We start from the raw sequence: 21761 nt of genomic DNA, 5'->3' as shown, positions 1-21761 counted from the left end.
GTAAATCAGTCTTCATAAAATACAAGGGATATTGGACAATTATGGATGAACTGCAACGATTAAGTGCCAGCAAAGGTTAGCGCATTAATCTCAATAGCTAACTAATTAGCTATACTGATAGTACAAGCTGTCATTTACAGCTAGCTACGTGATTTAATTATCATTATTACATGTAGCACTGTTCAACTAGCTAGCTATAGCATTTAGTGGCTTTTATTATATGCCTGTCACATTGAAGAATGATAGCATATCTCTCGTGGCCAGACCTCTTTTTCCAGTTTTTGTCATTTGGTCAATATAGGAAAATTTCTCCCGCCTACGTAGCTAGCGGCCAATAGCTGACTCGGCCTTGCTATGCCAGACACTCCTATTGGCAGTTCTAGTGTTGTTAAATCATCCAAGTGAATCAAAGACTGCTTATTGCATGTGCTAGCTAGCTATGTAGTTAGCTAGTGGTACGAACATTCCCTGAAAAAGCATTATCATTACAACTGAGAAGAACTTTACTATGAGCCAACGCTACTTTTAACACCAAGCTACTCTGTAAAATGTGGTGGAGTTCATTACCATCTAGTTTATTTAGTAATTTTCGTGCATGGTCTGCTCCAGCACCTTAATGACTTTTGTCTTGAATTTTTCTGATAATATACACCCTGTATAGTTGTTTGGTATAGCTATGTCAGTTTTGTATATATGGTGTTGCTGTGTATGTAGCTATGTGTTGTGTTTTTTGTATACTCCAGTACAGAAGAATGGCTTTGCCGAGTACTGCGAGTTTAAATAAATAATCAATCAATCATCATGAATTTTGAAGCTTAGTTTATGAACTAATTTGTGCATGAACTGAGAGTTTGTTTATAAGATATGTTGATTCCTTAGCTATAACTTTGTATGTTCGGTGTTGTAACAAAATAATGTTTTAACTAATGCATACCCTTAGGCAGGTGGCTACCTCAAGTAAGTAAGAATGAAAGCTACGTATAGCTAGGAACTAGTCAGTACTCTTTAAGTAGGTACAAACATCTGAAGACGAGAGTAGCTACTGTAAAAAAGCAGAGTATTTACTTATAGAAGTGACTTTATAGCATTTAAAATCGCCATGATGTTCGGCTATTAACAAACCTTCATTTCTAGTAGCTAGGAGCTCAGATGATCCAGCTATCACAAGTAAATGGCATGTTGTTTTGTGACCTGGTTCTATTGGAGGTACATATGGAGATTCTTTTAAATCTCAAATAATGGAGACTAATGCTTATCAATAACTGTCACAACATACATGTGTATAAATTTCTCCACCTTGCTCAGTTGACAAATAAGGGTAATGTTACATATATACATATGATATACTGAAAACTTTGATGATATGTAACTTACAAGTTTAAGAATGTCTTGGGTGAATCAGATAATATTATTTTCTGCATGCTTGCGTGCTATATATGCAAACACGTGTAATGCATGACTGAATGAATGCACATAAATTATATATATATGCTGAGATGACTGGTAGCTAATAATGTATCTTCTAATACATAGTAATGGACAGAATAATTTCAGTACACTAGCTTATGGTGGTGGGTAGTTTTATTGCTAAAGTCTGACAATCACATAACAGTGGCACTTATACGACCATATTTCCTTTTCACAAGGTATACTGAAGGATTCCTTAACTACCTCTACCCACACACTTCGAAAGCATATTATATCCTGTGATTTCATCATCATGTATCATGTGTAATTGAGAATACTAAGACCATGGCAAGATAAAATTACCAGAATTTCATTGGCTTCTATATCCTTTTCATCGCTACAGATCCCTGTCTATGGGATGATAAAAACACAGCCGTAAACATTGGAAAGGAATGGGAGACCAGCTGGATAATAAATGCCATACTTATTAGAGGGAGGTGTAATGAGCTTGTTTCTACTAATATGTTTCTTATGTCACAAGTGTATAACAATGAGTTGTGGTCTAAATAAGTTAGACTTCAAAACAGTAGAACTGACCCTTCAGCCCTGCATGTAGTAGCACCCAAACACAGGGCCATCGGGTTGCCAAATTTCATAGAATCTTGTGTTTTGAAGTCTAACTATTGTATAATGTACTGCATTTATAACAACCAATATACAGAGTATTCATGTTAATTTTCCATATATATAAATCTCTTATCGACACTAGTAATAAAGGTACGTATACTTTGTAGGTACTGCACTACCCAAACTTCATGAATTGTTTGAAAAGGTTACACCTAACTTTGCAAGTTATTGGAAAGATATTGGAGTTTTTCTTAAGATTCCACCTGAAGATTTGAGAGTAATTGACAAGGATGTTCCTGGGAACTGCAGAGAATGTTGCAACCACATGTTGGATATATGGCTTGAAACCACTCCAAGTGCATCATGGTCAAAGTTAGCAGAAGCTGTGGAATCTGCAATGAAGCCTGAACGTAAGAGAATTTAATATTTCCCACTGATTACAAAGTTTAAATATGGCATTATAGCTACTGTACAGTATATACATGTGTAAACAAATGATAACACATCATTAGACTTAAACCCAAAACTACTACAAATCCCATACAGTCTTAACTGCTTAACAGAATCCTCACTCTGAGACAATACATTTTACATACCTGCTTCACCATACTACTAGCTACATGAGAACAAAGCACGATGTCTATAGAATGCTAAATTTTTATAGCTTCATTTTAAAAGATGTGATAATAATGACAGAGTGTGAGAATTAGATACCAGAATATGCATATGACTACACTGTACCTCCAGCTATGTGAACAATTTTCAGATACACTGTATGAGTGGAAATGTAACAAACCACTTCTAGTGTTACAATACAAAATGTGTCATATCAAAACCATAAATGTTGCATTCTCCATTGTCTTACAGAGTTCAATTTACAAGTGTGTGTGTTGATTTTCACAAACTTTAAGACTATGAGATGGCTTCCACAGGTGCTACAGCAACATACAATAATTTTTCATCATAGAGCTACTACATTATGCAGCCAACTAACTATTTTTAAAAGATAAAGCCAAATACTATACTGCTTCAACTTTTGCAGTGTGCTTGTTTCTGTATTAGAGATTAGATGTCAAATCACACTGACAAGATGATGATTGTAAAATTGTATTTTAAGCACTTTGACAAATTCCACTGAGTACTTGGCTACTCAATCTCTTGATGGTAACCCACCCCCACACCCGCCAATAAATTATAGTATTGCGGTATTGCATACATGCTGCTAATGTAGGCGGTAGGGTAAGCTGTAAAGTTGTTTATAAAACTTCAAAGAGTATTACGCTACTGTACTTAGTTACTATTTAACAATTTGAAAGGGTGTAACTACTGGAAACATTCCTTGATCCACCACTGGAAAAGTATGACATTGCTGTATAACATTCATCAACCGTTAATGTTGCATAATACGTTCAAAACAGCCAAGCTGTGAAAAAGTGTGCAGCCTCCAAAACAGCTAGGGTTAAAAAGATGTAAAATAAAAGTTGGTGGCCAAGAAATGGCAGCAATGATTCTAATGTCAGTCAATTTTAATGATTACACTTTTATCAAAAATGATTGCCATTACATTATTGCAGCCTTGGCCACCGTCTTTGATTTCACACTTTTTTTTTCACCCTAGTTATTGTGGGGGCTGCACTTTTTTCACAGCTTGACTGTTTTTGCTTAGATATCACTTATAATTGTAATTATAAGTCCTAAAACTGGCCATAATTCAGTTTTGGGGCTGACTTTTACTATTTTTATTATAGAAAGAGAATAATTTTTAATTACAAACTATAATTGTTGTAACAACATATTCAAAAGGATAACTTGTTATGATGCAGAACTCTCTACAGTGACTTGCTCATCATGAGCTCTGTACTTGCCCCAGGTGACTAGTAAAGTAGTTGAACTCTCTAGTGAGTAACTTATAATGTAGTGACTTGAATATAGCTGAACTCTCTACAGGATGACTTGACATAGCTGAACTCTCAACTGGGTGCACGTTACTCATTTCTAATGTAGCTGAACTCTCTACTGTGTAGCGGAACTCTTTACCATGTAACTTTCATAATGTAGCGAGTTGAATGTAGGAACCTGAATGTAGCTGAAGGGTGACTTGATGTAGTTGAACTCTCTACTGGGTTACTTGTAATGTAGCTGAACATGATACTAGATGGCTTGTAAGTAGTGGAACTGTCAGTTGGGTTACTTGTAATGTGGCTAAACTACCTACTGTACAGGCCAGGAGATTTGTAACAAAGCTGAACTCTCTACAGGAAGACTTATACAAGTCACCCAGTAGAGTGCTCAGCTACCATACAAGTCACCCTGTAGAGAGTTCAGCTACCATACAAGTCTCCCAGTAGAGAGTTCTACAGAGTTCAGATAGCTGAACTCTCTAATGAGTGACTTTTCACATAGCTGAACTATCTACAGAAAGACTAAATGTAGCTGCAGTCTCTATTAAGTGACTTGTAATGCCTCTACAGAGAGACTTTTAATGTAGCTACAGTTTCTACTGAGTGACTATAGTAGCTGGGTGACTTTTATGTAGCTGAACTGAATCTCACTGTTCTTTCACAACAACTTAGCAGGCTCAGATGTGCCTTCAGAGCAATCCAAAATGTTTTTTTATCAGTTGCTACAACATTTTAAAATTTAATGAAATTTTCTACTGACAAATTAAAGCTATGTAACTGACCGATGCTTCAGTAAAACACAACTCAACTGTGTATGGTAAATGCTACGGATTTGGTTCTTCGCTGTTCGAAATGTGAATTTTTGCTACAACGCATGCATCATGGACTTACATACTTTTCTCCTCCTTTGTGTCCCATATCTTCTCTGTTACTACATAGATGTTTATTCATGGGTAGTGCAGTAATGGCTTCTAGTCTACTGGTGTCACAACAATTATCTGTAGTTTCTGTAGTGAGTAGATTAATTGCAGAAGCATTTCTTGTACTGTTATTTGTTTGTAACGCTGGTGAAAAATACCATATAGTGGGTTTTTTTAGGAGAAAAGTTTTCATGGATTGACACTATCCAAAATTTCAAGGAGGGAAATTTTTGCTTTTACATCAGTTTTATGCATTTATAATACTCAAACATTGCCATTTGATCAAGCCAGGGGGGGGGGAATTTTTGAACATAGCTGCTAAACTGCAAAAATCATGAGACCCTCATAAGAAAATAAAGTGGAACAGTCACTTCACTTTTTAGTAGTTGAGAGTATTCAATTGCATTTATAGTAAGTTTTGCACCATTCTTTCCAGGTATGTGTTGGTTCACCAATCATAAATCATGGTAAACAAACAGAGACAAGAAAAATCAGAAATTTTGCACATGAGCATGGATCATATCATAGATATAAAAAGAAATGAAACAAGGAAGTCATCTACACCTGCAGTCAACTATGGCTGTATTGACAAGCTGTATATGACTGAAGTAGGCGTTTACTGTGCTACAGGTGTAGTCTCTCACGTGTCATGTCTTTTTGTTATCGCTGCTCAAATGTAATTTTTCCTGGCATATACTTAAGTTATACACTGAGTTTCTGGAATTGTATGGAAATGTCTCTCCCCTTTTCCTGAACCATAGGTTCTGGTTATGTTTCTTGAAATTTCCTTTTAAATTCATAGATCACCACTGCTTTTTGCCTAGTGCAGCCAGTGTCCAATTAAATATAGTTTCTTTGGTAATAGTTACATACAGGTTACTTTCTATTATACAGGTATGAAACTGATCAATACTGAAAAATATCTAAAAGAAAAATATCAAGAAACACGATTTACTGGACCAGATGAGGAAATATGGCCACCATGGCCAGATAAACCTAAACTGTTCACTAGCATTGCATTAGTCCATCATAAAAACAAGGGAAAATCCAAAAAGGAAGTCAGTGCAATGGCCAGATCGAGGAGCAAAGGAGATGTCAATACCATGCCAAAAATACCTCAAAGACCATGTCTTTTATCTCTGAGACAAAATATGAGATTTCATTCTACAGAATTGACAGCAGAATACTTAGCACACAACACCATCATTAAAAATATAGCAGATATATTTAGACCTGTGGTTACTACTGATTCAGAAGATTCACCTTTACCACGAGTCATATTAATTGATGGAGCTCCTGGAATTGGTAAGACATACTTGTGCAAAGAAATTGCTTACCAGTGGTCCCAAGGACATCCTTACAGACAAAAGGTTTCTTTTTCTTCTTCGTGCTTGTGATCTAAGACTTCAGTTACTGAAGCAAGTTAAAGATCTGGTTGCATTGTGCTGTGATTTTGAAAATGAGGAGACACTTAATTTGATTGACCAGTACATAAAAGAAACAAAAGGAGCATTTCTTACAGTTTTGTTGGATGGATATGATGAATTTCCTGGAGAACTGCAAAGTGATGATATACTCTCCCGCATAATCAGGTGTGAAATTTTACCAAAATGTAGTGTGGTTATTACATCTCGTTCTTTTGCCTGTGGATCTTTGTGTGGTCAGGCTGATCGTCGAATGGAAATACTAGGCTTTACCAGCAATGACAGGCAGGACTATATCCAGAGAGCATTGGAAAAGAATCCAGATGACATAGCAAGGGTAAAGCAATACTTGGAAAGTCATCCTACTGTTGACAGCCTTTGTTATATTCCACTGAACATGACCATTTTACTGCACTTGTTTACAGAAAATGATCTTCCTCAATCTCGTACAGAGTTGTATGAAAAATTTGTCAACTTGACTATCACACTTCATATTGAAAAAGATGAAAAAAACAAGAAGCTACAAAGAGGGGATTCTTTCAAAAGTTCCATAAAACAGAAACTGGCACGGTTTTCATATGATGCATTAAGGAAGGATGTTGTTGGTTTTAGTTATGAAGAGGTTAGTAGAGCATGTCCAGAAATTATGCAAAGCTCTGGAACCATTCATGGGTTTGGTTTGCTACAAGCCACACAGCACTTCACTACAAATGGGAAAACTTTGTCTTTCAATTTTGCTCACTCATCAGTTCAAGAGTACCTCGCAGCATATTATATACAATCCTTACCTGATGACAGACAGTTGGATCTCCTCAGAGATACATTCTGGGATGAAAGATACCTGAACACTTGGATCGTATATGTGGGTCTTACTCAAGGTAGATCTTTTGCATTTAAGCATTTCCTGTCTGGTAACCAGTTTTCCTTTACCAGTAAACTTTTTAGTAAAGAGTTCCACATTGCACAAAAAATATTACAAGTTAAAATAAATCGCCTTCGCCTCTTTCAATGTTTCAAGGAAGCCAAAGATGAAACCACGTGTAACATTATAGGTGAGTCAATGCAGAACAAACAAGTTGACCTTAGTGGAGAAACACTGCTGCCAAACCATGTTGTTACCCTTGGTTTCTTTTTAACTCACTCATATATATTAGATTGGGAGAGACTAGATCTTTCTAACTGCAATATGCAAGATATCAGTTGTGGTATTCTGTGGAAGGAATTAGCGTCATCCACACAGTCCAAAGTTCATATCAAAGTCATGAATTTCTCTGGAAATAAACTTTCTGCTTTGTCTGCACATGCCATAGCAAACTTAGTGCAGTCATGTGGGACAGAAGAGCTTTACCTTTCTGACAATCTATTGGGTGATGAAGGAGCCAAAGCTTTTACTTCTCATTTATCTAGTGACACTAATTTAAAACTGCTATTGATGGATGGTAATAACATTTCAGCTGATGTAGCAGAAGCAATTGAACAACGAATCACTACTACTACTTCTTTGCACATTGTTGGGATCACATCTCACCAACTATATGTAAGAAATGAACCAGGAGATCGCATTGCTGAAGTGTTGAGATGTTACACTGCCTTAAATAAAATTAGCATAGGTAATTGCCCAGTTGATGCTGAGCATTTGGAAGCAATCTTAAACCTGTTAGTTGAAAATGCTAGCCTTGACACTTTACACTTAGTCCACATTGGTTTAGTCGAATCACTGGTTAAATCACTGGCTACCAAATTGTCTTCATTAAGATGTTTATCAAATTTGTCTATTGTAGAGCCCGGACTGTTTCACGTTGCAGCAGATGATCTAATTAACACAATATCTATCACTAGCACTGCTAAAGTAGCTATTGTTTCAGATATCAAAATTTATGCTAGGCATTCTACATATTTGGAAGTCACAAAATGTCTGAAACTACTTCCATCAATAATGGTTTTGGAAATTCCAAAATGTTTACCACAAGAAGAGAAGTTTGTGGACAGTCTTGTAACTGCCATAGGAACAGCACCACTAATGCAAGAAATTGATGTTTCACAAAATAAATTGGGACCTATTGAAGTCCAAAAAATTGCTGGAGCAATTAAACATATGCCAAGACTAAAATCATTAATCATGAGAGGTAATGACCTTGATGATGTAGCCACAACAGCCTTAGCTGATAGCCTAGAAAACAAAATTGGTTTGGAAGTACTGAATCTATGTGGAAATAAAATTTTATCAAGAGGAGCTATAGCAATTTCAAACTCCCTTCAGGAGAACAAAACTCTTAAAGTTCTTGACTTGCAGAACAATGGTATTGAGTCAGATGCAGCACCTGAATTGTCCTGTATGCTTGTTAGCAAAACAAATCTGTCAGAATTAAACCTTTCACAAAATAGTCTTGGGACTGAAGGTATGATAATAGTCGCAAGTGCACTGCAAAAGATTACCACCTTAAAGGTATTGAATGTGAGCTCCAATAAGATACTGACAAAAGCATCAAGTGATATTGCTGAAGTTATTAAAAGTAATACCTCACTGGAGGTGCTAAATGTTTCACTGAACAAGTTAGAGAGTTTTGGATGTATTAAACTGTGCAAGGCTCTACAAAAGCAACACAACAATCTAAAAGTTTTTAACATAAGCAGCAATGGAGTCAAATCTGTGGCAGCTAATGAAATAGCACACACTTTACAAGATAAACAGAAACTGGAGGTGGTAAATGTGTCATGGAATGAATTTGGAGGAGGTTTAGCAACGATTGTGGCATCCTTAAAATCCACAAAAAGGTTAAAGGAACTGATGCTGAGACAGAGTGGTACTGTGAATCAGAAAGCTGTCAATAAAATCTGCCAAGTTATAAACGAAAACTCATCGCTTGAAGTATTAGACTTGGGATCCACCAAGCTACAAAATTTGGGTGCATATAAAGTATTTGGAGCTCTAGAAGAAAACACAACCTTGAAGGTTCTTAATGTTTGTCGAAATAATTTTGACGACTCTGCAGTAGAACAGTTATCCTTTTCACTTGCAAATAATTCAGCTCTTAGTGAATTATTGCTGCATGATAATCCCCTTAGTGATCTAGTGATAAAACAAACTGTCTTCAAAATTCTGTCAAGCACATCACACTTGAAAAACATTTGGGTACCACAAATAAGTAATAAAAGAATAAAAATGGAAATTGATTGGCAAGTAGAAAAGATTAACAGACATAGAGCAAAAGACAATAAACTAAAATTTTCCAACTGGTAACCAATTGTTGTCTTGTATTAACTTGTACGTGTGTGTGTGCAAAACTTTCTCATTGCATTTAACTAGTTTATTTTTTATTACAAAATACTACTACTATTTTCCATGCATAATTCAGAATTTGTCCTATCTGTTCATGAAGAAATTCCACCATTTTGTGCTCTCCCATTTATGGTAATATCATCAAGTGCAGAATTAGGCACCGGCCTATTATGCTCAAAATTTTACCTATTATGCTTTTGAGGATTGCTTAAAAATTAAGCCTATTATGCTCAAAATTATGCTTTCAAATCAAGATTATGCTTTAGAACTGGCTGTTTTATTAGAGTATATCAGCATTTCCTGACTGCTGTATTAGAGTAAGTGACTGCTCTATTAGAGTATCTCGATCTTATTTCTGCAAAGTGTGAATAACCAACAAAGAAACGGCTTAATAGGTTATATTACGTGTTTTTAAATATGAAATGCACTAATAATACTATTGACAGTGAATATTTGCTTTCTTTCAGGCGTGCGTATTGCGCATTTTAATTAAATTTTCAAACATCGTCCCTATTATGCTGGCATTATGCTTGATGCTTTTGGTCACCTATTATGCTTTAAATTATGCTGGCATAATCGGCCGGTGCCTATGCAGAATGCAATACAGGTGTGATTTATAAATTAAAAGTGAGTAGTATTAAAGCTTGGTAGAAAGTGTAATGAAGTTGAGTATACAGCAAGTACTTCACTACACTAGTTGGATAGTGCATGTGCTATGAATTAACCTTATAAGCTACAGCTATATAATACTGAACATTCAACAAAGTCTGTCAAAGGCTTTATCATGTTTTGTATGAAGAAACCTGTATGCATAATAAAGAATGGAAAGGCTCCAAACTTGTAGAAGTAATTTCCACTATAGTTATATCATGGAAAGGGCGGATATATGCAATGTAGATTCAAAGTAACATAAGCACACAGCAGATATGCATGATATCACCATGACTAGACTATATGTCCACACCACTAGAATTATGTGTATGCATAATGGATAAGAATGAAGCACGAAAAGATTTTTAATCTGCATACATATGGCACAAACTACACCCTGTCACACAACAGGATATATCTCAGTACTGGAATAAAAGAGTTGCACTCTGCCACTTGCATTATAAAGTCAATTTATTGCTGAATACTTGCTTAAATTTCAAAGCCATGACATAATGGCATAAAAAGTTATGGGTGATAAAAGATGAGGCAAATTTTATTTGCCCACATGCCCTATTTTCACAGGCCCAGTCACATACGTATAGTTACCACCTTAAAAGGTGCACTCAGCCACTCAGCCTGCAGCCACTAGTGATACAAAAAAATCCTTGATGCAGTAAGAAAAATGCATATATGTTCCGCTTCAAAAAATAGAAGGAAATGGAGGACCTATTTCCATCCACTTTTGGATGTTTTTTTTACTCTGTGATATATCCTTCCAATGTTGGATGGAAATAGCTCATTTTTCTATATAGTGACGAAAATCTACAGTAAGGTTCCAAAATTGGATGGTTCTGGTCATCCAATTTTGGAATAATCTGTACCAAGTTTATAATCATCCAAAATTGGATGGTTCTGGTCATCCAATTTTGGAATAATCTGTACCAAAAATAGGGTGGTTCTGGTCATCCAATTTTGAAATACTTTGTACCAAATTTATAACCATCCAATAGTTGGTGGTTCTTGTTATGCAATTTTGGATTAATCTGTACAAAATTTATATCTGTCCACAACTGGATGGTTCTGGAAATCCAATTTTGGCATTAGCATACCTGTAGAACTAAATGCATGATCTCCCTTGTTTCATCACTTTTTAATTCTATGATCTGTAAAATTCTTTGTATACTTGCGCGCATGGCAAATGATAAGTTAGAACAAATTTGCTTACTTCTATACTGTTTAAGGCATGGTGCAAAAATTACAGATGATTTTCATTTACAAATGAAATTATTAATTCACTACTGCTAATCAACACCTTACACTACCAACGAAAAGAAATGGGGCACAAAGGTAGATAGGCCATTATTCTTTGCTTTCAGGAATGTTCTGCCTGTTACACAGAATTACAAATGGAGAGAAGTGCCTCTGTAATTAATCCAGCTACAGGGGGTTATGGAAAATATGAGTAAATACAGATAGGGAAGCCACTACGTGCTACCAGGAATTGACGCCTTGAGCTGTCAATGAAGAGGAACAGGCAAAAAGGAGCACAAAGGCAACTTAGGCAAGTCCATGATGCAAGCATTGTACTTACTGTGGTATACCAAAAGGCACCAGTAGGGGCTGAAGTGACATCAAACAGTGAAAAAATCAAGCTTGTAGCCTTAGCCATTATTGAGTTACAAGGCATCAGTCAGTCAGTCAGTAGAAAATTCCACTGTATAGAAAATTTGGAAAATTTTGCTGCAACTTATTGCAAGTATTTTAAGTCACGCTTTTAGGCTGTGTTATACCTCTCCAATACTGCCAAGGCATTATGAAGGTATTGTGAGGCTAGTTTCTGGTCAATATTTTTTTATGAAAACATCCATGATCCTTAATGTACTGTACTGTATGATAGTGAACAATGACGTATAAGTTGGATTGCTGTGATTTGTTATTTTTAGACCGTAAATTAGTTTTCTGATTACATACATACATACTTTACACAGATATTTGGTTGATAATGTGTGCATGTGTACATAGAGCTAGTGTGCTAATAGTCATAATGCTATAAATTTAAAGTTTTCTGAATGGCCATGTTTTTGCAAGCCAAGAACAACTTGACATGAAACTTGAAATTATCAGCTTTCATGTATGCAATATATCCTTTGATCCTTTGCAATCCTGAGTTTGCTTGTTCATTAATCTGAGAATTCACTGCCATCATGTTTCCTGTAAATAAATGTCCATATTGTAGCCACTTGGAACATCCCACATGTCCTCGCTAATGGAATCTGTCCACTAAAAATACTGTTTTTTGAAAAATCATTGGTTCTTGGTTAAGAATGTATTGGTGGAGTATCGTAAATTATGTACTCAGGCATAGTTTTGAACCTTGTGAAAAAGTCTCATGCAGCAGCTGTGTGAGTTTCCAACAGCATACATCAGAGGGCTTCTCTGCACATCTTATAGTCCTAGCCAACCACAACTGTACCTACTCCATCAGCTGAGCTTAGAGAAAAAAGTGTAGACTGAATTTCATAAAGTACAAGGAGCAAAAGTTAGCAGCTAGCATCTGGGATACGCTGAGCTTCCAGCTTGAAGTTCAACCTCACATTTCTAATACAGGGAGAAAAGGTGGTCCAAAACCAAGACCCCTGAAGATTATAGCAAGTGGAATGCTAGGGAAATGGGAAACAGTGTATTTGTTGTGCCATGTTTCTTGTCAGTCTACCAATTCATGTGAATCTACATGTATCAGCATACAATGATATGAAGTATATAATTATGCATCTGTAAATTTATGTGGATTATTCTGTGTGGCTTTTATCACTAATTCATCATTTACCAGTATGTGTTGTGATCAATTATTAGTTAAAAATAAAGATTCCCTTATTTACACTATTATTATAGTAGTGGTGTATGCATACAGTACTGTAGGATAGCGACCAGTTAAAATTCTACTTACTATAATCTTCAGGAGCCTTGGTTTTGGACCACCTGATTCTCCCTGTATTAGAAATGTGAGGTTGAACTTCAAGCTGGAAGCTCAGCGTATCCCAGATGCTAGCTGCTAACTTTTGCTCCTTGTACTTTATGAAATTCAGTCTACACTTTTTTCACTAAGCTCAGCTGAATGGAGTAGATATAGTTGTGATTGGCTAGAACTATTTTATTTTTTATTTTTTCATTTTATTAATGCTTTACAGCACAAGTGCTGAAGGTCTGTAGGACACCTGGTCCTACAGCCTGGGTCCTACAGCCTGCTCAAAGACTTTAGCTACAGAAGGTGTGTTTGAAAAGTTGGAGAAAGGAGAAAAAATCCATGACTGGGCCTAGGTAGCCTCGAACCTGCAGCCATCCGATTTACGCTCGAACGATTACAGGAGTCTACCAGGCGGTCAGGATGTTTTCTCCTTGTTATTTTCATGTAATTATATCCATAGGAATTCTAGAGAGTAACTCATTATCTCTAAGTACCCCAAGTAGAACCAAATGGACACTAGTTTATTTCAGTATAAGATGTGCAGAGAAGCCCTCTGATGTGTGCTGTTGGAAACTCATACAGCTGCTGTGCTGAATTGTATGTACAGAAAGATGGCTAGCTAAACATGGTATAGGGTCTCTAAAACGATCCTGAGTACCGTATAGCCTAAATATTTCGGGGGGCAAATATTTCGAGGTTGTCATGAGCAATATTACTAAAAATAAAATTTTCATGGATTTGCAAACACTCCCAAAATGTATTAGACTATATGGAGGTCTAAAATATTTCAAAGATAAAATTTTCGCTGGTAACTCCCAAAACTGCAAAATCAGCAAAAAAATTTTCCCCTTGAAATATTTAGGTTATACGGTAATATAAGTCAAAGGTGGATTCCATCAGAAATGTTCACACTGGCAGAACAAGGAAATATATGCCCTATTTTTGCAGGCCAGGTCACATATAGTGTATAGCTAGAGCAGTATGTGACCTTAGTTGAGGTAAGATAGTTAGAACAGGCTGGGATGGTTTCCTTTCAGTATGTATATATAACTGAAACCACTTTAGATTGGAATTTTCTTTTATTTATTATCACGCATGTTCTGATATAGAGCATTAAAGTTGTTGTAACCTGGACTAAGCAATGACTACAAAATGCAACATTTGGTGGTACAAAGTGTTGCTAGGTCATTTTTATTAATGTTAGCACATCACTGAACTGTGAATTCCCATTCTCATAAGAAATAAAATCTTCAGAAATCACTACATTTCACGGAAACAAATCAAAACTCAACCTTTGCAGACTCAGCTATCTAATATCTTTTTATAATAGAGCATGCTGTTTGGCAATCCTTGGTTTCTTCAGTGCATCATTATGTCTCCAATTACATTCACAGCCTCACCCTGAGAACAAACAAAGAGACAAATATCTTATTGTCTCCTTTGTTGGGTAACATTTCTACCAATATATCTTCCCTTTTGATCCTTTAGAGTTAACCCTTCTTTCTGCATCAGAGTGTTCATTTATTGGTCCACCTCATCTTGAATCTGGAGCCCTCTCCACTCTAATGGATGCTGTCATGACTTGTTCCATTTCATCTGTTGTACACATTCCTTGCAGTGCTCACCCTTTACTGGTTAAAGTCTTGTCAAATGAATTACATAATAGAACTTCTTCAATTTTGAGTTTATGCACACCTAGAACACCAAAACCTTCTTTACCATTGGGAAGAAAAAAACATCAGGGAGAAAGGGTTGAGTAAAATGACAGCACTAATGACTGGCAAGACAATGAAGGACTTCACCAACAGCAATGGGATGGACATTCCTGTTCTTTTTAAGAAGAGCTGTTAGGAAGGCAATACACAACCAAGGGGCAGAACAGTTACTCATCTGGGGACTAAAAGTGGAGAATTGAAGTTTTATCAGAAAGCAAATAATTCATTAGGCGAGATTATGAAGACAATCTTCAGTAGGTGGTGTAGTGAGGCCACTGACTGCATCAAGGTGTTGAGCACATATGCCAGAAGCACCAGGGCTGGTACCTTGAGGAAAGCCCCTTAAACACATAAGAACAACAGACTCATTAACAACTAAAGAGGCTGACTTAGGAGCAGACCAAGTAAGAGGGGTGGCATTGAAGCAACTCTTGAAAAGCCAAATATTTATTCTTATCTACAACACCAGTGGGACTGCACAGCATTACTGTATCTTTAAGCTTTCCACAGAGTCAACAAACCATCAGGCTGTGATGATACTTGGTTTGCTCTTTTGGTTGGGAGGCTTGGGATTGCATTAGGACTGCTGTACAATAGCTTACAAAGATATACTGTTATCTTGAAAAGAAAATTTGTTATCTTTTTTACGATAGGTGATTTAGGAATCTAATCTTTTAACCTAAATTATCTCCCAGCCCTAGATTACATGGCCCACACCATTCAGATAATGTGGCCTTTCTTGGCTCATGTAACTCTGCTTGTGTTTTGGTATCTAGCCTGGGAACATCTGACCATTGTCTGGAGAGGAATGTGCCATTCAATCTATACCTCTCTGTCCAATGAATGATCTTCAGTCAGATATATTGCTTCAGAAACTTCTTAAACATTCAATTACTTGTGGTCATTACAAGCACGTCTGCATGCTGTGTCACGTTCTTCAGGCACTAGCAGTGGCTGGCTTAAGGCATCACCGCAACCATCTATAGGCTTAGCTATTTCTCCTCATGATTTTATAATTGCTTTTCGCTTGTGGCTTGGAATTCCTTTGTTTCCTTGTGTACTTGCCTATCTGTTATCGATCAGTTTGGTGACCACCTCTAGATGGTCCTCTGCATATCCAGCACCATGATGCACTGCATGGTTTCTGTAGTACACCATGCCTTACTTCAGGATAACCCTGGTGTTCTCCAGGAGCAAGGTACCGCATCTTCTGACCTTCCAGGGGACATTTACCATCTGAATTTCCATCTCAGTCACCCTGATTGTACCACAATTAGGTATGATCTACCCTCAAAGTTAGCTAAGCGTCAGCCATTACATTTGTCTGTAACACTATGGCATTACAATTCTAGGACAATCCTCAGACATTATGCTCTTTGTCCAGAGGATGACTTGGACTTTGGTTAGGTGGTAAAGTGGATTTTATATGTAGTTAGTGCAGGGATGGATCCAGGATTTTTCCAAATAGGGGCTGAGCTGGACAGGGACATACAGTAAATATAGGTAGCCATACATTTTGGGGTATTATGGATACACAGGTCAGATTTGTCTAATATCTCTGGTCAAAATCATTTGGAAGAATGCAACACTTTAGTATATGAACAACCTAGGAGGTGGGGAAGTTTGAAAATTAGGTCATCTGAAAGTGAATTTGAGAACAGTTTCTTTTAACTACAGTATCTCAATATTTGTTTTATGTTAAATTGATATTAATTGTCATAATCTTTTCATTTGTAGCTGAATAGCTACCAAATCTTTGCTTTAAATTTCTAAATCAGTTGCAGCTTCTCTTAGTGATCTATTAGTTAAACCTGTGAGATGGAAACAAGTATAGCTAAGAAAAAGTGATGGTGAGTAAATGACACTTTTAAAGATTATGGTTGGTACAGTATGCTCCTAACTTTAAGCGCCAAAGCCCTGCAAAGTGTCATCTTGTTTACAAGCACCTGGATTGGACTATTAGCCACTAGTATACGTTTTGTGCTTTACTGCATTCTTTATGATGCTTCTTGTTTAAGGCCACCAATTGTAGATTCCTTGTTTCCTGTCACCCACCCGCATGGTAAATTTTAGAGCCGCATGCAAATTTATTATTGCATTTGATAGTCACATGATCTAATTATTTTTGTTTATAAATACTAGTGTGAGCACATGGTGTATTATTGGAAAGGTAGTGAGTTTCTGATGTTGTGGATAACTATAGTTTGAATCCACTGGGATGGATTACAAGCAGCGGATCTCTTCAAGTAGCTATAGCCATTGGTGAACGAGATACAGGAGTCATACTCATCTGACAATCTGTTATTATTTGTGTGGAACATATGGAAAATTCATACTGTTGCAGCTGATGGTCAGCTAAACTAGTGTTATGACCACAAGCATGATACACCCAGCCAGCAAACTCTATAAAAGCCTTCGGCTGCATGCTCACCATCTACCTATGAGATTTGAATCCTGATGAATCCCAGTGAAATCACAACAACTCTTACATCTCTGCTAAATCTGAGCAATTAGGAGTTAATTAATGGGCTCCCTTAGTATCCTTGATATTAAATAGATTTTAGCAATACAATAAATAATAACCGCCGGTAATTTTTCTCTGACTAGGACAGGAAACAAGCATTTTACAATTGTTGGCCTAAAGCATGTTATTTCTGAAATTGCTGCTGTGACATTTACTTCTGCTAGGTGATCAAAACTGAAATTGATCTGGACAGCTACATTTGTAAAACAATAATGGGGTCATCTCAGAAGGCACCTGGTATAGATTTTCACATCAATTGACAGTATTGGCTGAATATGATATAGCTACCTTATCAGACATCACCTACTGTATTTTGCTACATAGCTAGCTACAGTAGTTTGGCAAGTGTACAAATACACTATAGCTATCATGACTAGCCATGTCAAGTTATGTTTTGAAGCCATATGATTAAGCTGAATATAATTTAAATAGAACCATACTTTGCTACCTTTTATAGTCACAGTGAAGAACACTGCTAACTATCTGAATAAAACAAAACCCACAATTAAAACGTATGTAACTATGGAGATGAAACCCATAATCAAACCATTTCTTGGATGAATTCTTGAAGGGAGTTTCTGAAACTGTGTCAAGCAATAGGACTGACACAGTTTCAGAAACTCAGTACCAGGCGCACCAAGCCTGCGGTGGCGGCGCGCATCATCTACATGTTTCAGATGTTTGGCCACACTAGTGCACTCCTGGTGCACCTACTTCAGCCGTGACTAAATTAAATGTCCACTAGTGTTTAGTTTTCGTAGCTAGTATTGTTATTGTGTCCTCAGTACTGCCATTTGCATTGTTTTTCTAAAAAGACCACACTCACCGCAGCGCCGGCCGGTTAGCGTTTGGCAATAAATCCAGAGTGACTCCTTGCCAATCGATCCTTGTTCCGGTCACTATTGTTTGTCACGTAGTGACGGGTTGTACGTTGTATAAGAGAGTCACTGAAAGAAAAACAACTCCCACAATCAAATTTACCAGGCTCTTTTTCGCTATCTGGACAGTTTAATAACGGCGTAGCCAGACTAAAGGTCAGTGGTACTGGCCTCATAGTTATCCTTCATGGTACATTGATTATTAATGTAGCGAACTGACATCACGATAGCTAACATTGAGGTGAAGATAAAGTAGTCTCAACCCGATCGAGAATTGACAGTGTACCGTAGCTGCATGAAAGTATTTATACTGTTGATAACTCCGTCATGGCGTCAACATCATTAATGGAAATTGTTCCCTACGGAAAAACAAGTAAGCTCGCCTTTTCCATTCATGGTCGGATATTGTGTGTACCCAGCCCCCCAGGATTTTGGGAGGTATAGCCCGAGGTATAGCTAACAGTATAATAATTTTATAGTCAAGGGGGTGACACACAGGCACTCACTGTAGGTAGATCTACGACCGCGGTCAAAGTCTAAGTCAAAGGTCAAGGCCACCAAAATCGTGCTAATTCAAGGGTAAAAGCTTCCAACCCACAATCGAAATATCGTCACTAAGTCACCAGTCAAAGGTCGAAAAAGGCTCTTAGTCACAGGTCAAAGCAAAATTTTGGCCGGTCGAAACTTTGACCACAGTCGCAGATCTACCTACAACGCATACGTACATGACACCCCCTTGTAATTATACCCTAACTATCATAGCTAATGTATATCCTAACTATTATGTAGCTAGTATATAAAATTATAGATTTCACCCTGTAACCCCCTAAAAGTATATCCTTTTCCACATTTATCTACCTATATCTAGCTGTATGTACTATATAAAGGTTGAAAAGCCATCTGTCTGTCTGATTCCATTTGAGTTCACACATTCATTCTTCTCGCCAGCCGTTGAACGTATCAAGTAAGTTTTGGTGCCAAACAAATCACTCATTATCTAGGAATAACCTAACATTTAAAGGAAACTTCTAACTGCCGTCATTCGTTGTTTACAGCACGATTAGTGTAAGGGTGTATATAGACAAGTACACCTCATGCAAACTGCAAGTAAACACCTATACCAGTCAACGTATGCATGCCTTATAAGACGGTTTTGAATGCCTTCCTATTAATGTTACAGATTTCAGTAGAATCAGTAGTCAAGTACTTGGGTGTATTCATTAATTCTAAGCTTAATGGGATGATCATGTGAAGCATCTAGCATCAAGGCATCCCGTTCAATGAACTACTTGTATCACACACTATTTTCATGTTCTAAAGCAACTGCATACAAAGCTATAGTCAGACTAATTTTAGAATATGCTTCCCTAGTTTGGTGCCTAGTGAACATTTAATTTAACTCATTGACGGCCATATTTTCAATGACCACTGGCTGAATTGCCAAATCACGTCATACTAACCATCCAATACACACAGCTACTTAGTAGCAATATTTGCTATCAACTAAGGAGGTTAACTATCATAATGTTGATTTGTTTACATAGCAGTTACTGCAATGAACAGTAAAGGCTAAACTTTAGTAAAAAAAACTATCCCAAACAAACAATGAAATTCCAACTAGCTATTTACAAAGGTGTATTAGAACTATTCTATGCAGTAATCCACAGCCATTTTCTTTGTGATTTGTTCCCTTTTTGCTGTCGCGTATGTCTTTATGCACTCGTGTCCACTATGCCATGTCTGGGATAAGCAGCCGACTGTAAACTTTACCTGTCTTCATCAATGTACACACAACACTTTTTTTATTGTCAAATAATAATTTTCAACTCAAAGAATAATTTGACTCACCTAGTGTGAAAGGTTACACTTTGTTCTATTACATAGCAAATGTGTACTAGTCCAGGAAGGATCCGGTTATCTCAGAAATGAGACCTCTTTTGTTTATGTCCACTTCAGTACTAGCATATCTTGCTACGAAACGCATTTTAAAAGTTATAGCAAGGCTAAAGTTTCAAGCCACCAAATGGCAACATTGGCTAGTGATGGTAATTTCCAATGTTGTAGACTAATGCAAACAAAAGTTATGGCTACGGATACAAGCCTATACTGTAGTTTAATTTCAGTATAGTTGCTGTACAAATCGATTCCTTGCTCTTCCTACTGTCTAGCACTATAATCCCAAAACTACTTACCACAACAGACTAAAACTTTGGTGATCCATTCCTTGTACACCAGAGATAATGCTGAGAAAATATAATAAAATTAAAAGTTGTGAGACCTAGGCGGGTTTTTACTGAGACAGTTAAAGTAACATTGAATGCGAAACAAAACCTACATGTACTTACAGTTGACTACTTTCCTGGGAAATATCAAATTGGCATCATTTGTTTCTCTAGTCTTGAAAAGCTCACGGTGCACCACTCTCTCAAAAAGGTGCATGGCAAGGATTATTGGTCTGCTCATGAGTCATGAAAGTCATGCTGGAATGGTAAACGAACGTTGGCCAATACTATAAGTGATTGTGTTAGAATTATAAAGTGTATCATGTCATGTGTTCTAACCTGTGAATTACATACCTGTATCCCAATATGTCTCATGATGATGTATAGTGGATTTAACTATACAGTGTAAGGTCACAGAAATTAGTACTTTCTCAATTCCAAAACTCAAACAGTAATTAGGAGGGCAGATTTTTTAAGTTAGATAGTTGAAATAGATATACTGTAGTTTACTGGCCTAGAATACGATTTTCTTAGACTGCTCTAGTTACTTAGTTACCAAGTTTAGAATGCACTGAATGGTTGCAACACCAATGATACAAAAAGTCTTTGATGCAGTAGGGATAATGTAGTCAGTGATGAGGAACTAAACAAACTACCCCTTTAGGACTACAGGTGTATGTGGCCTATATGTACGTATACATAGTAGTTAATTTGAAATTGAATTCTATGTACTGTTTATATACCCAAAAATTACAGGGGATGATAAGCCTGAGGAACGTGATATTAACAGTCATGTTGTCCCACACTATGCAACAGAATGGAGGGGGGTGGGGCTAGCCTTAGGAGTCACAACATCACTACTTGATATCATCAACACTGATCATCCTAACAGTTGTGAGGAGAGGTTTAGAGTCATGATAAGAAAATGGCTACGTCAGGATCCCTCAGCAACATGGGGTAAACTGGTTGATGCTATTAACTCCCCTAATATGTCATCCATCAGTACTGGAGGTAATGTGTAGTAAAGTGTTAGAGTTATGAAAATTACAGCTGTGTATACTTTTCTCATGAGACATGTGATAGTAGTAGTATTAGTCCTATAATTGCTTACTCACCAAAGTACATGCTTTACACCTTTTGTAAAGTAGCATAAACCACAGCCATTAGCTGCATGTCTTGCTACCCTATAATCCCAAAGTTTTATAGTCACCTTGGGCCAGCTACATATTCTTTAGGAAGATCCATTA

General features: G+C 36.9%; 2 protein-coding genes across 2 annotated transcripts in view; both read left to right on the top strand.

The window, feature by feature from the left end:
• Positions 1-25: 25 nt before the first annotated feature.
• Positions 26-9602, top strand: LOC136254777 (protein NLRC3-like). The gene is made up of 3 exons (XM_066047521.1): positions 26-75; positions 2202-2444; positions 5750-9602. The coding sequence occupies exon 3, from the start codon at positions 6143-6145 to the stop codon at positions 9518-9520; it is 3378 nt and encodes a 1125-aa protein (XP_065903593.1). The 5' UTR covers positions 26-75; positions 2202-2444; positions 5750-6142; the 3' UTR covers positions 9521-9602.
• Positions 9603-18361: 8759 nt separating this feature from the next.
• LOC136254786 (uncharacterized) overlaps positions 18362-21761 on the top strand; it is a 36968-nt gene continuing 33568 nt past the window's right edge. Inside the window, exons 1-3 of the mRNA XM_066047527.1 lie at positions 18362-18448; positions 18504-18665; positions 21271-21525. Of these exons, the coding sequence (XP_065903599.1) occupies positions 18620-18665; positions 21271-21525 (301 nt within the window). The 5' untranslated portion in view covers positions 18362-18448; positions 18504-18619. The remainder of the gene's footprint in view (positions 18449-18503; positions 18666-21270; positions 21526-21761) is intronic.

Source organism: Dysidea avara, chromosome 4, assembly GCF_963678975.1.
Source record: "Dysidea avara chromosome 4, odDysAvar1.4, whole genome shotgun sequence".
Taxonomy (NCBI): domain Eukaryota; kingdom Metazoa; phylum Porifera; class Demospongiae; order Dictyoceratida; family Dysideidae; genus Dysidea; species Dysidea avara.
The sequence above is the reverse complement of the archived record's forward strand: the minus strand, read 5'-3'. Positions and strand labels throughout refer to the sequence as shown.